The sequence below is a fragment of the Protopterus annectens genome, chromosome 16.part0 (assembly GCF_019279795.1).
Source record: "Protopterus annectens isolate FY-2018-M chromosome 16.part0, PAN1.0, whole genome shotgun sequence".
Classification (NCBI taxonomy): domain Eukaryota; kingdom Metazoa; phylum Chordata; order Ceratodontiformes; family Protopteridae; genus Protopterus; species Protopterus annectens.
In genome coordinates, this window is record NC_056750.1 from 870,770,024 (window position 1) to 870,787,493 (window position 17,470).

General features: G+C 38.1%; 1 protein-coding gene across 1 annotated transcript in view; it reads left to right on the plus strand.

Moving 5' to 3' along the window:
• The window catches only part of NDRG2 (NDRG family member 2), a 2,287,731-nt gene that overhangs the window by 1,179,874 nt on the left and 1,090,387 nt on the right, over positions 1-17,470 (plus strand). Inside the window, exon 7 of the mRNA XM_044058563.1 lies at positions 15,627-15,713. Coding sequence (XP_043914498.1) covers positions 15,627-15,713 — 87 coding nt within the window. The remainder of the gene's footprint in view (positions 1-15,626; positions 15,714-17,470) is intronic.

Sequence of the window (17,470 nt, forward strand, 5' to 3'; positions counted from 1 at the left end):
GTAGTGAGATGCATCGTTATCAGTAATGAAGTGTATTATTACCAGAGGTGAGAAGCATCGTTATCAGTAATGAAGTGCATTATTACCAGTAGTGAGATGCATCATTATCAGTAATGAAGTGCATTATTACCAGTGGTGAGATCCATTATCAGTAATGAAGTGCATTATGACCAGAGGTGAGATGCATCGTTATCAGTAATGACGTGCATTATTACCAGTAGTGAGATGTATCATTATCAGTAACGAGGTGCATTATTACTGGTACTGAGGTGCATCATTATCAGTATCGAGGTGCATTACTGGTAGTGAGGTGCATCATTATCAGTAACGAGGTGCATTATTACCGGTAATGAGGTGCATCGTTATCAGTAATGAGATGCATTATTACCAGTGATGAGATGCATCGTTATCAGTAATGAAGTGCATTATGACCAGAGGTGAGATGCATCATTATCAGTAATGAGATGCATTATTACCAGTAGTGAAATGCATTGTTATTTTATTTTATTTATTTATTTATTTTTATTTTTATTTTACATTTGTTGACCGGGCTAGTCCAGCTGGATATATGTCCATTTTCAGTGGAGGCCCGGGGAGAAAAGCTCCAACGGAAGTTACAAATAATACACAGTAATGGTTTAAACAAGTTAAAAATTCATAAAACATTAAGACAGGACATAAAATCTTTGGAGAGTGGCAAGTTAAAACAAAGTTATAACATATATTTGCTATACAGATTCTAAGGTATAAGTTTATAATATGGAAAAATAAGAAAAAGTAGTTTTTTTTTTTTTTTTTTTCTAATGTGTTATGTGAGGAGGAGTTTAGGCGGTTATCAGTAATGAAGTGCATTATGACCAGAGGTGAGATGCATCGTTATCAGTAATGACGTGCATTATTACCAGTAGTGAGATGTATCATTATCAGTAACGAGGTGCGTTATTACTGGTACTGAGGTGCATCATTATCAGTATCGAGGTGCATTACTGGTAGTGAGGTGCATCATTATCAGTAACGAGGTGCATTATTACCAGTGGTGAGATGCATCGTTATCAGTAATGAAGTGCATTATGACCAGAGGTGAGATGCATCGTTATCAGTAATGAAGTGCATTATTACCAGTAGTGAGATGCATTGTTATCAGTAATGAAGCGCATTATGACCAGAGGTGAGCTGCATCGTTATCAGTAATGAAGTGCATTATGAGCAGTAGTGAGATGCATCGTTATCAGTAATGAAATGCGTTATTACCAGTGGTGAGATGCATCGTTATCAGTAATGAAGTGCATTATTACCAGAGGTGAGATGCATCGTTATCAGTAATGAAGTGCATTATTATCAGTGGTGAGATGCATTATCAGTAATGAAGTACATTATTACCAGTAGTGAGATGCATCGTTATCAGTAATGAAGTGCATTATTACCAGTAGTGAGATGCATCATTATCAGTAATGAAGTGCATTATTACCAGTGGTGAGATGCATCGTTATCAGTAGTGAAGTACATTATTACCAGTGGTGAGATGCATCATTATCAGTAATGAAGTGCATTATTACCAGTAGTGAGATGCATCGTTATCAGTAATGAAGTGCATTATTACCAGTAGTGAGATGCATCGTTCTCAGTAATAAAGTGCATTATTACCAGTAATTAGATAAAACATTATCAGTAATGAAATACATTATTACCAGTGGTAAGATGCATTGTTATCAGTAATGAAGTGCAGTATTACCAGTGGTGAGATGCATCGTTATCAGTAGTGAAGTACATTATTACCAGTAGTGAGATGCATCGTTATCAGTAGTGAAGTACATTATTACCAGTAGTGAGATGCATCGTTATCAGTAATGAAACACATTATTATCAGTAGTGAGATGCATCATTATCAGTAATGAAGTGCATTATTACCAGTGGTGAGATGTGTTATCAGTAATGATGTGCATTATTACCAGTAATGAGATAAATCATTATCAGTAATGAAGTGCATTATTACCAGTAGTGAGATGCATCGTTATCCGTAATGAGATGCATTATTACCAGTGTTAAGATGCATTGTTATCAGTAATGAAGTGCATTATGACCAGAGGTGAGCTGCATCATTATCAGTAATGAAGTGCATTATTACCAGAGCTGAGATACATCGTTATCAGTACTGAAATACATTATTACCAGTAGTGAGATGCATTGTTATCAGTAATGAAGTGCATTATTATCAGTGGTGAGATGCATTGTTATCAGTAATGATATGCATTATTACCAGCAGTGAGATGCACCGTTATCAGTAATGAAGTGCATTATGATCAGAGGTGAGATACATCGTTATCAGTAATGAAGTGCATTATTATCAGTGGTGAGATGCATCGTTATCAGTAATGAAGTGCATTATTATCAGTGGTGAGATGCATCGTTATCAGTAATTACGAGCATTATTTCCAGTAATGAGATAAATCATTTTCAGTAACGAGGTGCATTACTGGTAGTGAGGTGCATCATTATCAGTAACGAGGTGCATTACCGGTGGTGAGGTGCATCATTATCAGTAATGAGGTGCATTATTTCCGGTAGTGACTTGCATCATTATCAGTAATGAGGTGAATTATTACCAATAGTGAGGTGCATCATTATCAGTAATGAGGTGCATTACTGGTAGTGAGATGCATCATTATCAGTAACGAGGTGCATTACTGGTGGTGAGGTGCATCATTATCAGTAACGAGGTGCATTATTTCCGGTAGTGACTTGCATCATTATCAGTAATGAGGTGAATTATTACCAATAGTGAGGTGCATCATTATCAGTAACAAGGTGCATTTCTTACCTGTAAAGAGGTGCATTATTACCGGTAGTGAGGTGTATCACTAATAGCACTGAGTTGCATAATTACCAGTGGTGAGATGCGTCGAAATCAGTAATTAAATACATTATTACCAGTAGTGAGATGCATCGTTATCAGTAATGAAGTGCATTATGACCAGTAGTGAGATGCATTGTTATCAGTAATGAAGTGGATTGTTATCAGTGGTGAGATGCATCATTATCAATAATGAAGTGCATTATTACCAGTAGTGAGATGCATCGTTATCAGTAATGAAGTGCATTATTACCAGTAGTGAGATGCATCGTTATCAGTAATGAAGTGCATTATTACCAGTAGTGAGATAAATCATTATCAGTAATGAAGTGCATTATTACCAGTAATGAGATAAATCATTATCAGTAATGAAGTGCATTATTACCAGTAGTGAGATGCATCGTTATCAGTAATGAAGTGCATTATTACCAGTAGTGAGATGCATTGTTATCAGTAATAAAGTGCATTATTACCAGTATTGAGATAAATCATTATCAGTAATGAAGTGCATTATTATCAGTGGTGAGATGCATCGTTGTCAGTATTGAAGTGCATTATTACCAGTAGTGAGATGCATCGTTATCAGTAATGAAGTGCATTATTACCAGAGGTGAGATGCCTCGTTATCAGTAATGAAGTGCATTATAACCAGTAGTGAGATGCATTGTTATCAGTAATGAAGTGCATTATTACCAGAGGTGAGATGCATCATTATCAGTATGAAGTGCATTATTACCAGTAGTGCGATACATCGTTATTACTAATGAGATGCATTATTACCAGAAGTGAGATGAATCATTTTCAGTATCTGTAGCAAGGTGCATTATTAATGGTAGTGAGGTACATCATTACCAATAATGAGGTGCATTATTATCTATAGTCAGGTGCATTGTTATCAGTAATGAGGTGCATTATTTCCTGTATTTAGAAGTATCATTATCAGTAGTGAGGTGTATTGTTACTGGTCATGGTCAATAATGAAGCGCATTGTTACTGGTAGTGAGGTGCATCATTATCAGGAACAAAGTGCATTATCGCCAGTAGTGAGGTTCATGGGTATCAGTAATGAAGTACATTATTACTGGTAGTGAGGGGAATCATTATCCGTAATGAGGTGCATTGTTATCAATAGTAGTTTGCGTCGTTTCAGTAATGATGTATATTATTACTGGTAGTGAGTTATATCATTACCAATAATGAGGTGCATCATTTTACCAGTAATGAGGTACATTGTTACCAGTAGCATGATGCATCATTATTAGTAATGAGGTATATTATTAATGGTAGTGAGGTGCATCATTATCAGTAACTGGATGTATTATTACCAGTAGTGAGATTCATCATTATCAGTAATGAGGTACATAATTTTGCCAGTAACAAGGTGCATCATTATCAGTAACAAGTTGTATTATTACTCATAGTGAGGTACTTCATTGTCAGCAATGAAGAGCATCATTTTACCACTAATGAGGTTTGTAAGTAATGAGATTTATCATTACCAATAGCAATGTGTATCATTTTACGAGTAATGTGGTGCATTGTTACCAGTCACAAGATGCATCCTTATCAGTAATTTGGTACATTGTTACCTTAACAAGGTATGTTTTACCAGTAATGAAGTGGCTGATATAGCAAGTAAAATGTATTAATTCAGAATTGTGGGCACAGAATTTTCTACAGAAATTTGTAATAAAACATTCCTTTAATGTACCAATGAAAAGGAATTCAGAGTTTGGTCTGTATAACAGATTGTGGTTATGTACTTCTATGGTTATGTACTTTTAGAATCTGCTTCAGTCAGTCGTGCAACATTAAAGATGAAGGCAGCTAAGCATAGCAAAGCTTTGTGATATAGTGGCACAGGATCTGTGCCTTCACCCACCTAAATATGTAAAAGTGTTATCTCCCTCAGTGCACATTCTGTATTTTGCGGCACACTTTCTTTATGGTTTTGCTGCATAAGTGTATGATGTTCTTACCATTTTTTGTGTGTTAAATTTTAGGAGGACTATTACTTGATGGGTTCTTACCATTTGTTTTGTGTTAAATTTTAGAAGGACTATTACTTGATGGGTTCTTACCATTTGTTTTGTGTTAAATTTTAGAAGGACTATTACTTGATGGGTTCTTACCATTTTTTATTTGTTAAATTTTACAAGGACTATTACTTGATGGGTTCTTACATTTTTTTGTGTGTTAAATTTTAGAAGGACTATTACTTGATGGGTTCATACCATTTTTTGTGTTACATTTTATAAGGACTATTACTTGATGGGTTCTTACCATTAGTTGTGTGTTAAATTTTAGAAGGACTATTACTTGATGGGTTCTTGCCATTTGTTGTGTGTTAAATTTTAGAAGGACTATTACTTGATGGGTTCTTGCTGTGTTAAATTTTAGAAGGACTATTACTTGATGGGTTCTTACAATTTGTTGTGTGTTCATTTTTAGAAGGACTATTATTTGATGGGTTCTTACCATTTTTTGTGTGTTATATTTTAGAAAGACTATTACTTGATGGGTTCTTACCATTTGTGTGTGTTAAATTTTAGAAGGTCTATTACTTGATGGGTTCTTACCATTTGTTATGTGTAAATTTTAGAAGGATTATTACTTTATGGGTTCTTACCATTTGTTGTGAGTTAAATTTTAGAAGGACTATTACTTGATGGGTTCTTACCATGTGTTGTCTGTTAAATTTTAGAAGTACTATTACTTGATGGGTTCTTACCATTTGTTGTGTGTTAAAGTTTAGTAGGACTGTTACTTGATGGGTTCTTACCCTTTGTTGTGTGTTAAATTTTAGAAGGACTATTACTTCATGGGTTCTTACCATTTATTGTGTGTTAAATTTTAGAAGGACTGTTACTTGATGGGTTCTTACTATTTGTTGTGTGTTAAATTTTAGAAGAACTATTACTTGATGGGGTCTTACCATTTGTTGTGTGTTAAATTTTAGAAGGATTAATGCTTGATGTGTTTTTACCATTTGTTGTGTTACATTTTAGAAGGACTATTATTTGATGGGTTCTTACCATTTTTTGTGTGTTAAATTTTAGAAGGACTATTACTCGATGGGTTCTTACCATTTTTTGTGTGTTAAATTTTAGAAGGACTATTAGTTGATGAGTTCTTACCATTTGTTTTGTGTTAAATTTTAGAAGGACTATTAATTGATGGGTTCTTACCATCTTTTGTGTGTTAAATTTTAGAAGGACTATTACTTGATGGGTTCTTACCATCTTTTGTGTGTTAAACTTTAGAAGTACTATTACTTGATGGGTTCTTACCATTTGTTGTGTGTTAAATTCTAGAATGAGTATTACTTGATGGGTTCTTACTATTTGTTGTGTGTTAAGTTTTGGAAGGGCTATTACTTGATGGGTTCTTACCATTTGTTGTGTGTTAAATTCTAGAAGGACTATTACTTGATGGGTTCTTGCCATCTTGTGTTTGTTAAATTTTAGAAGGACTATTACTTGATGGGTTCTTACCATCTTTTATGTGTTAACTTTTAGAAGGACTGTTACCTGATGGGTTCTTACCATTTGTCGTGTGTTAAATTCTAGAAGGACTATTACTTGTTGGGTTCTTACCATTTGTTGTGTGTTAAATTTTAGAAGGACTATTACTTGATGGGTTCTTACCATTTTTTGTGTGTTAAATTTTAGGAGGACTGTTACTTGATGGGTTCTTACCATTTGTTATGTGTTAAATTCTAAAAGAACTATTACTTGATGGGTTCTTACCATTAGTTGTGTGTTAAATTTTAGGAGGACTATTACTTGATGGATTTTTACTATTTGATGTTCATCGTGTTTCACTGTTGCAGTCATTACACTTGGGTTATCCTGCTGGCAGGCGACCCGCAGTCAGCCCGAGTTCCGAAGTCTTCGTCCGGTGTCGGTTGCAGTCGCCACTTCCCTGACGTCAGTGCGCCAGGGGTATAAAAGTTGCAACCAACGCCATTTTCTTCAGTCTTTCTTGCCGCGTGTTGCCCAAAGCAAAAGCAGTTTGCAAGTGCCAGTCGGCCGACTCCTGAGATTTTCAAAATTGAGTTTCAGAACCGAAGTCTTCAATAAAGCTAACTACCCCATTGGGAAAACTTTTTCTTGCTCCAGACCTATGTCAGTAAAAGTTAATAATTGTATTTCTTGTGGGAAGCAAATACCTCATAAGGACTTTCACTCTTACTGTATTCTTTGCCTAGGCCCTGACCACGACGTCACTAGTTGTCGGTTTTGTGCTAGATTCAATAAACTTACTATTAAATGTCGGTTTGATTTTCTTTACATTATTTTGGCCGAGGGTTTAATTACATAATGTCGTCAGAACAACCGACGACCGGAATATATAAAAAACGCAAAGACAAAGAAAAGGACAGGCATCCAAGGTCCAAAACCGACGACAAAGCCTCTTCTAGGCCAGTGGCCGGTTCTCAGTGAAGCACTTTCGCAGCCCCTGACACCTGCTACCTCAGAGTCACAGGCTGTAACCGACAGCCACGTTAGGCCTGTGGATACTCAAGGTATTGGGCCTATGGAAACTATATCCTCAGATGGGTTTAGAGCCGCTGAGCAGGCATCAGCTTTTGACAGTGTTTTCAGACCTTCACAGCTTACAATTAAGTCCACTACAGCAGCCAAGGCAAAGTCAAAAACACCATTAAAGACAAGGAAACAAGTACAGCATTCTCCGGGACAGTCATCCATGCCAAAGAAACAGATGCTTAAAATGGCCGAAGACCTAATTACTTTAATCAGGGGTTCCCATCCCCCTCCTGACAAAAGGCCTAGGCAAGACGCTGACTATGATTCCTCTGACCAGGTTTCTGTTTTCTGTGACTCCTCTTCTGACCAGGTTTCTGTTTTCTGTGACTCCTCTTCTGATCAGGGATATTCTCTCCCTCCCTATGAGGACTCTGATGCAGAAGAGTCCATACCTTCAGCCTCTCAGCCTGAGAATTATTCTTTTGGGGAAATCCTGCACACCATGAGGGAGCATTTCCATTGGGAGAGCCAGGATTATTTAGAATCCAAGAAAAGGCTCAGAGACTTTCTTTTTATTGCCTCAGCACAGGCCCCTGACTATCCCCCCTGTGCTTGATATTGTTGACAATGTTTTTTCTTAATCCAGTCTGTCTCATGATTCTTTACCCCCTGCACTAGTCAAGCTAGACAGGTACTACAAAGTCCCTGACTCTCATAAATTTCTTTACAAAAACCCCGCTGCAGACCCAGAAACAATTTCTCAGGGTCCAAAAGGGGTTAAGGCTTCCTCTGCTAAAAATCCTGTCCCCTCAGATAGGGATTCCAGAGCTCTGGACAGATGGAGAAAAAGTTTACACTTCTGCTACTTTAGCTGTAAGAGCTTTAAACTGTCAGTTTCACATGCTTAAATACCAGCAGTACCTCATGTCATTGTTAAAACAGAAAATAGTTTCAAATACAGAAGGTCCTGACAGTAAGGAAATGCAGGATTTATTGCATGCAGTTGAACAAGTGGGAAAGCATACTCTGCAATGTGGTTTTGATTCATTAGAGGCTTCTTGTAGAGCCGCAGTTACAGGCTCTGTTATTCGAAGGCATGCTTGGTAGAAAGAACAAAGTTTACCTGACCATGTTAAAGTAAAATTATTGGATGCTCCATTACAGCATGATACTTTGTTTTGTGTAAAGGCAGAAGAGGTGTTAAAGAAAATGGAGGATAAAGCAAAGTCAATGCAGACAGTGAAAGATTTCTTACAGGTTCAACCACCTAGGTTTAGCAGAAACTGGCCTTAAAAAAATTGGTCCTTTCCAGTGTCAGACAGCCCACAAAGAGGCAGATACAGACACCCAAGAGGCAGATCTCAGCCCCAAGGCTCCTACCGACCTAAACAATGGGGTACTTCAGCCCCCAAATGAGGGGAAGACAGTCCCAATGACTTCCCTCTGCAAATGCCAAGCACTTACCTTTTGACAGCACCTCTAGGGGGGGAGCTAGCACTTTTCTTAAAAAATTGGCACACGATCACCCAGGACCAATGGGTGCTGAATATTATTTCTTAGGGTTACAGGTTCCACTTCCACACACTTCCAAAACCAAAAGGTATGCCAGACCTGCCACAAAACCAATGGGCAGAGGCACAAAAACAGATTGCTGCTCTTATGGACATGGGAGCTTTTCAAAAAGTTCCACAGCAAGAACAGGGACAAGGATTTTACTCAAGACTTTTCTTAGTACCCAGAAAGGACAAAGCCTGGAGACCAATACTGGTCCTGTCAATCCTAAATACTTTCCTGGATGTTCCAAAATTCAAAATGTTAACACTACATCAACTTCTGCCCATGCTAGGCAAGAAGGCTTGGCTAGTTACTTTGGACCTCAAGGAGGCATACCTGCATGTCCCAGTCAGGCAATCTTGCAGAAGATACCTCAGATTCATAGCAGGCTCAATGCATTACCAATTCTCTGCACTGCCCTTTGGCTTATCTACTGCACCCAGGGTCTTCACAAAATGCCTGGCACCAGTAATTGCATTTTGCAGACAAAAAGGAATTCAAATATATCCCTCCTTGGACGACTGCCATATTCAAGCAGAGAGCAAGGACATTCTTCTAAAGCATCTGGCATTTGTAAAAAGATTGCTAATTTGCCTAGGGTACGCAGTAAACGAAAATAAATCAAAACTAGTGCCCTCGCAAGAGATAATATTCCTGGGTGCAAGCTTAAATACAACTGCCCAGATGGCTTATCTCACACCAGACAAGCAAAGGCAACTGACTCATTACTTTCAAATGATGGCAACAAAGACCCAGCTCCCTGCAAGAAAAATTCTGCAGGCCCTGGGCTTCATGGCATCCTGCATTCTACTAATTCCATATGCAAAACTGCATATGAGGAAACTACAATGGCATCTAAAAAGTGTTTGGACTCAGCATTGTCGCAGCCTGGAGACGATCATAACTTTAATACCCTGCCTACAACAGGAGTTTCGATGGTGGGCCCAGGCCTGTCATCACAACAAGGGACAGCCTTTCACTTTACCCACAGTCAGGGAGACAATAACAACGGATGCATCGGATTATGCCTGGGGGCACATATGGCAGGAAAATGTATTCAGGGCACGTGGCCCAAGGAACAAATGCATCTTCACATCAAACAAAAAGAGATGCTAGCTGTACAGAATGCCCTGACAGCTTTCAAGGACCTACTACATCCAGGACAACTATTAGTAAAGACGGACAATACCACAGTTATGTGGTACATAAACAAGCAAGGGGGCACACATTCCTACCCTCTATGCACGCAAGCCATGACTTTGTGGAACACAGCACTGACCTATCAAGTACATCTGCAGGCACAATTCCTGCCAGGAACAAAAAACACACTGGCAGAGGAACTAAGCAGAAATGTCATGGATCCTCACGAATGGAAACTAAATCCACAGGTGTTCAGCATGATAACTAGGAAATGGGGACGCCCAGACATAGATCTTTTTGCCTCCCCTCACAATTACTAAATACAGAAATTCTGCACAAGAACTTATCACTCTCAAGCATGGAAAGTGGATGCTCTATCATTCAGCTGGAAAGGCCTGACAGTCTATGCCTTCCCTCCGATGCCTCTCCTTACCAAGGTACTCCTAAAAGTCACACAAGAAAGGCCAAAAATGATCCTGATTGCTCCAGACTGGTCACGCCAGCACTGGTACCCAATCCTAAAGAGCTTGTCTCAAGGCCCAGTTTGGCCTCTACCTCAAATTCCTCATCTTCTGACGCAACAAAATAATCAGATTCTGCACAGTCAAATCAGAACCTTAAATCTGGCAGCATGGCAGATAATGTAGCCACTCAGACTGCACCTCTCTCTAAAGCTGTTATGGATGTCATTTAGAAGCCAGGAGGCCCAGCACTAGGAAATCATATGCAGAAAAATGGAAGAGATTCTGTGCTTGGAACCAGGCACAAGGGCTCAAACCACTTGTCCCTAATATAACTCAGATTTTACAATACCTAATTAAGATGCTGGACAAAGGCCTATCTTTCTCATCAATTAAAATCCATGCCTCAGCCATTTCAGCTCATTACAATATGGAGCCTCCTATTTTTTCACATCCTCTACTACGACAGTACCTCAGAGGGGCAAAAAATATAAGACCCCCAAGGAGAGCGCCAGTACCAACTTGGGATGTCAATTTTGTTTTAGAAAAACTCACACTGACTCCTTTTGAACCAGCCAGCACAGCTGATCTAAAATTCTTATCATGGAAAACTGCTCTGCTCCTAGCAATAACTTCAGCAAGAAGAGTCTCAGAGTTACAGGCATTAATGGCTGTGGAACTTTTCATCATTTTTCATCAGGACAGGGTCTCTCTTAGGACAAACCCAACATTCATGCCAAAAGTGGTCTTCAATGTGGCCTTGAACCAAACCATTAATTTATAGGTTCATAGGTTCATAGGTTAGTACTAGGCTAACTGCCCTTGTGAGCCATTGTAAGCCTAGCCAATTATCCCTTGTGAGACTCAAACACTGCACCTTGTGTTTGTAAGGCAAACACCTTAACCATTAGGCCACGCTCCCAACCCCCTATTATCTACTTTCTACCCAAATCCCCAGACTAAAGGGGAGAGACTTCTGCACTCTTTGGATGTACACAGACAGCTACGATTCTACTTGGACAAAACAAAAGCTTTCAGACAAACTGGGCAACTGTTTGTAGCCTATGCTGCAGGATCACAAGGAAAGCCTATTACAAAGCAGACAATTTCAAAATGGATAGGCCACTGCATCCGCAAATCAGTGCCTAAGGGCATTAGGCCTCATTCTACCAGAGCAGCAGCCACTTCAGCAGCTTTTCTCAGAGGAGTACCAACCAAAGACATTTTAGAAGCTGCAACCTGGAGCTCAGTTCACACTTTCACCACACACTATCACTTACCTCTCTACTCTAAATCCAGAGCAGGCTTTGCCACTGCAGTTCTGCAGGGCCTGGTAGCCTCTCCAAATCCAATTTAGACCCAGCCGCCCAACCTCAGCTTTGGGATTCTACCCAAGTGTAATGACTGCAACAGTGAAACACGATGAACATAGTACAGTTGTGTACCTACCATAAATGTAGATGTTCGAGTGTATTCACTGTTGCAGTCCAGGTTACCCACCCACCATCCCCCTTTTTTATTGCTGGGACTTTTCAGTACATCTCAACTCTGTACAACCTAAGTGGTGTATTTGCTTGTAGATGAAGGAAATGTTTATAGTAATATATGCAGTTTTTTTTTTACATAATTTTATCTTTCCAGCCTTCCTATCTGGGGGGCACCTGACATCTGGGGCAAGAAAAACTGAAGAAAATGGCGTCAGTTGCAACTTTTATACCCCTGGTGCACTGACGTCAGGGAAGAGGCGACGGCAACCGATACCGGACCAAGACTTTGGAACTCAGGCCGACTGCGGGTCGCCTGTCAGCAGGATAACCCAAGCGTAATGACTGCAACAGTGAATACACTCGAACATCTACATTTATGTTAGGTACACAATTGTAGTTTGTGTGTTAAATTTTAGAAGGACTATTACTTGATGGGTTCTTACCATTTGTTGTGTGTTAAATTCTAGAAGGACTATTACTTGATGGGTTCTTACCATTTGTTGTGTGTTAAATTCTATAAGGACTATTACTTGATGGGTTCTTACCATCTTTTGTGTGTTAAATTTTAGAAGGACTATTACTTGATGGGTTCTTACCATTTGTGTGTTAAATTCTAGAATGACTGTTACTTGATGGGTTATTACCATTTGTTGTGTGTTAAATTTTAGAAGGACTATTACTTGATGGGGGCTTACCAGTTTTTGTGTGTTAAATTTTAGAAGGACTATTACTTGATGAGGTCTTACCATTTGTTTTGTGTGAAATTTTAGAAGGACTATTACTTGATGGGGTCTTACCATTTGTTGTGTGTTAAATTTTAGAAGGACTATTTCTTGTTGGGTTCTTACCATTTGTTGTGTGTTAAATTTTAGAAGGACTTTTACTTGATGGGGTCTTACCATTTGTTGTGTATTAAAATTTAAGAGGGCTATTACATGATGGGGACTATTACTTGATGGGGTCTTACCATTTGTTGTGTGTTAAATTTTAGAAGGACTATTTCTTGTTGGGTTCTTACCATTATTTTGTTTGTTAAATTTTAGAAGGACTATTACTTGATGGCTTCTTACCATCTTTGGTGTGTTAAATTTTAGGAGGACTATTACTTGATGGGTTCTTACCATCTTTTGTGTGTTAAATTTTAGAAGGACTATTACTTGATGGGTTCTTACCATTATTTTGTTTGTTAAATTTTAGAAGGACTATTACTTGATGGGTTTTTACCATTTTTTGTGTGTTTAATTTTAGAAGGACTATTACTTGATGGGTTTTTACCATTTGTTGTGTGTTAAATTCTAGAAGGACTATTACTTGATGGGTTCTTACTATTTGTTGTGTGTTAAATTCTAGAAGGACTATTACTTGATGGGCTCTTACCATTTGTTGTGTGTTAAATTTTAGAAGGACTATTACTTGATGGGTTCTTACCATTTTTGTGTGTTAAGTTTTAGAAGGACTATTACTTGATGGGTTCTTACCATTTGTTGTGTGTTAGATTTTAGGACTATTACTTGATGGGTTCTTACCATTTTTGTGTGTTAAATTTTAGAAGGACTATTACTTGATGGGTTCTTACCATTTTTGTGTGTTAAATTTTAGAAGGACTGTTACTTGATGGGTTTTTACCATTTGTTGTGTGTTAAATTTTAGAAGGACTGTTACTTGATGGGTTCTTACCATTTTTTGTGTGTTAAATTTTAGGACTGTTACTTGATTGGTTTTTACCATTTTTTTGTGTGTTAAATTTTTGAAGGACTATTACTTGATGGGTTCTTACCATCTTTTGTGGGTTCAATTTTAGAAGGACTTGATGGATTCTTACCATCTTTTGTGTGTTAAATTTTAGAAGGACTATTACTTGATGGGTTCTTACCATTTTTTGTGCGTTAAATTTAGGAAAGGACCATTACTTGATGGGTTCTTACCATTTTTTGTGTGTTAAATTTTAGAAGGACTATTACTTGATGGGTTCTTACCATTTTTAGTGTTACATTTTAGGACTATTACTTGATGGGTTCTTACCATTTTTTGTGTTACATTTTAGAAGGACTATTACTTGATGGGTTCTTACCATTTTTTGTGTGTTAAATTTTACAAGGATTATTACTTGATGGGTTCTTACCATTTTATGTGTGTTAAATTTTACAAGGATTATTACTTGATGGGTTCTTACCATTTTTTGTGTTAAATTTAGGAAAGGACCATTACTTGATGGGTTCTTACTATTTTTGTGTGTTAAATTTTAGAAGGACTATTACTTGATGGTTTCTTACCATCTTTTGTGTTAAATTTAGGAAAGGACCATTACTTGATGGGTTCTTATTATTTTTGTGTGTTAAATTTTAGAAGGACTATTACTTGATGGGTTCTTACCATTTTTTGTGTTAAATTTAGGAAAGGACCATTACTTGATGGGTTCTTACTATTTTTGTGTGTTAAATTTTAGAAAGACTATTACTTGATGGGTTCTTAGCTAGGTATTTGCTTTCCACCATTTTGGAATTTGGCATGATGTTTTCAAGTGTTCCTTTGTTTGGGGAACTTCTTGCATATGTACCACCACATTGTGATGTAATATGCTACCTACATAATCCTGCACATCTCCAAAACCTAATGTTTTCTTCTTGTTGCACAGTGAGAATTTCAAACCTTGCTATCCACAGTAAATGACTTGCATTCACACAACTAAGCATGTCTGCAAATTTACATGAAGCTATCAAATTACTTCTAAAATCCACAATGATATTGCTTTGGCTGTCTTTTGGGAAAACTGTTAAAATTGCCAGAGGTTCAGCACAATTGTTGGATTCATATCAGGAAGAAACTGATATCTCATTTTGCACAGGTGATGGTATTCAGAATTCTTCATAAAGAGACTTAGGCAGGGTCTATATCATGAGATCAACATCTTAAAATGTCGACTTTCAGTTGTTCGACACAAAAAATGTCGAAGTCAAACTTTCCTGAATGGCCAAATCACTGATCCGTACCGATCCGTACCTGCCCTTTCCCTGACTGTTGTGCAGTCTCAGAGTTAGAATATTTAGTTAGGGGGGGGTGTGGAGCACAGCCCCCACTTAAATATGTTTGTTTTTGTGTGGCATTGCTGTTTGGCTGTTTGAGAAAGTTGGAGTTAGACATTTTCGTGTCGAACAACTGAGAGTCGACATTTTAAGATGTCGCTCTCATGGAGTCTTCAGGTACAGGTCAGAGCATCTGCAAAATAAACATTCAAAGGCCAGCCAAAGAATCAACTGATATTGCTAGATGATATTTTTACATGTACACAGACATGCATTAAGTAGCGTTACCATTAACAGATATACTGTACTTTATACAGCTGTTCTAGTCTTTTCAGAATCTGCATTGGTTTGTCTGTTCAACATTGTATAATCATGTTTTCATATTTTGTTTCCGAAGAGAGTATCCTGTTTTAAATTTGCAGATTTCCTGGTTACCTTAGCAATTCTTTTGTGGTTGTAATGTGAGCAGAATTATGCTGATTTTTTTAATACTAGGGTTAAATCTTATTTCTACAAGACTTATCAATAAAGTGTGAGTAATACTGAATTTGAAGAAGTACATAGTAAATGAATACTGAATATGACGGCACAAAATAAATGGATTTCTTTCTTGATTTCAGCTGACTAACCCTCAGCCTGTGGAGGGGCTAATTTTGATCAACATTGATTCGAATGCCCGTGGTTGGATGGACTGGGCTGCACAGAAGGTATGTCAAATTGGCTGCAGTTTTGGTGAGACTAATATGACAATACATATGATGGCAGTGCACCCACATCTGCTACACTGCACTTACCATTTACTGCAGCATCTGCTGCATTTACCAAGTAAATTTTAATGCGAATACCAAAAATAAAAGTAAACAGTCTGCTTGTTTAGGGGATCATTTGAGTTCATTGGCTATATTTTTATTCAACTAGTGGCAACAGTAAGAAGGTGTAGGATCTAGTCTCAGTACCTACAAGGCATTGCAGGACTGCTGGGTACAGTAGTTGCATGTCTACAGGACATTGCAGGACTGCTGGGTACAGTGGTTGCATTGCTAAAGGACGTTGCAGGATTGCTGAGTACTGTGGTTGTATGGCTGTAGGACACTGCAGGACTGCTGGGTGCAGTGGTTTCTACAGGACATGGTAAGACTGCTGGTGTGCTTGACGTATTAGTTGTAGTGTGTTTTTGTGCACAATACAGCATAAGCATTCAGTTTGGTATACATTGTATAGAACTAACACCCCGTTAGACTCTAGACTAGCTCTTTAAAAAGAAAATGGAGGGATATTTTGATTTGAAGGTGTATATGTTAAACATAGCAATTCCCATAAAGTTTACCATGATTTTGCATTTTATGACCCTGGAAAACAGAAATGTTGTGATACCTTGTATCAGACTAAAATAGGTGTAACAGGGCAGCTGCCTGGGTTTTTAGACTAGCAACATCCCTTTTGTTACTGATTTTAGATACAATGGCCACTTGTGCCTAATGAGAGAGAAGACATTAGATGAGAGACAATGAAAATATCATTACGAGAAAACGCTTTAATGTGCAACTCTAATGAAATATGTGGCGCAGGTCACTAAGTGAGAGTGAGAGAGGGATGGCGACAAAGTGATTGATTCAAATGTGCAATGTATATATGTGTGTGTGTGTTTATTTTACTATTTGAACATAAGCTTAGAATAGGAAGTCGCGAATATTCGTGTGTGTGTGCATTATTTTTGGAGCATAAGCTTATCAGTCAGGAAGTCGCTAATATCCGTGTGTGTGTGTGTGTGTGTGTGTGTGTGTGTGTGTGTGTGTGTGTGTATTACTATTGGAATATAAGCTTATCGAATAGGAAATTGTTAATGTGTGTGTGTGTGTGTGTGTGTGTGTGTGTGTGTGTATTACTATTGGAATATAAGCTTATCGAATAGGAAATCGTTAATGTTTGTGTGTGTGTGTGTGTGTGTGTGTGTGTGTGTGTGTGTATGAGTGACTATGTACATATTAGTGTGGGAACATAAGCTCATCGATTAGGAAGTCACTAATCTTTGTGTGTGTGTGTGTCTGCATTAGTATTAGAAGATATGCTTATCGATTAGGAAGTGCCTTAATGTTTAATTAATAATAAAAATTTGGTGTTTTCAGTGCTTCTGCTCTTCGGAGTTATCCGCTAGGACTTACTCCTGGCATGGAAGTGGATACTTTCCTGCTTTTGTTCCTCCCAGCTAGATAAACAGCCTGTATAACAAACTGACTGCGTACAACCTGCTTCTTAATGTTAAGATGGTCAGGCTGTCCTGCCCACACGTCTGCACATAAATCAAATCTGCATACACAAGCTAAACTCGTATCTTATTCTCCTGATACTCCCAGCTGTTTTCATAAGACATCATAATGACCTGGATGTAAATTCGGGAAAACACAGGCTAGCTAAGCACCTTTCTGATGTCAAGAAGGTGCTTCACAAGCTTTTATTTAGCTCT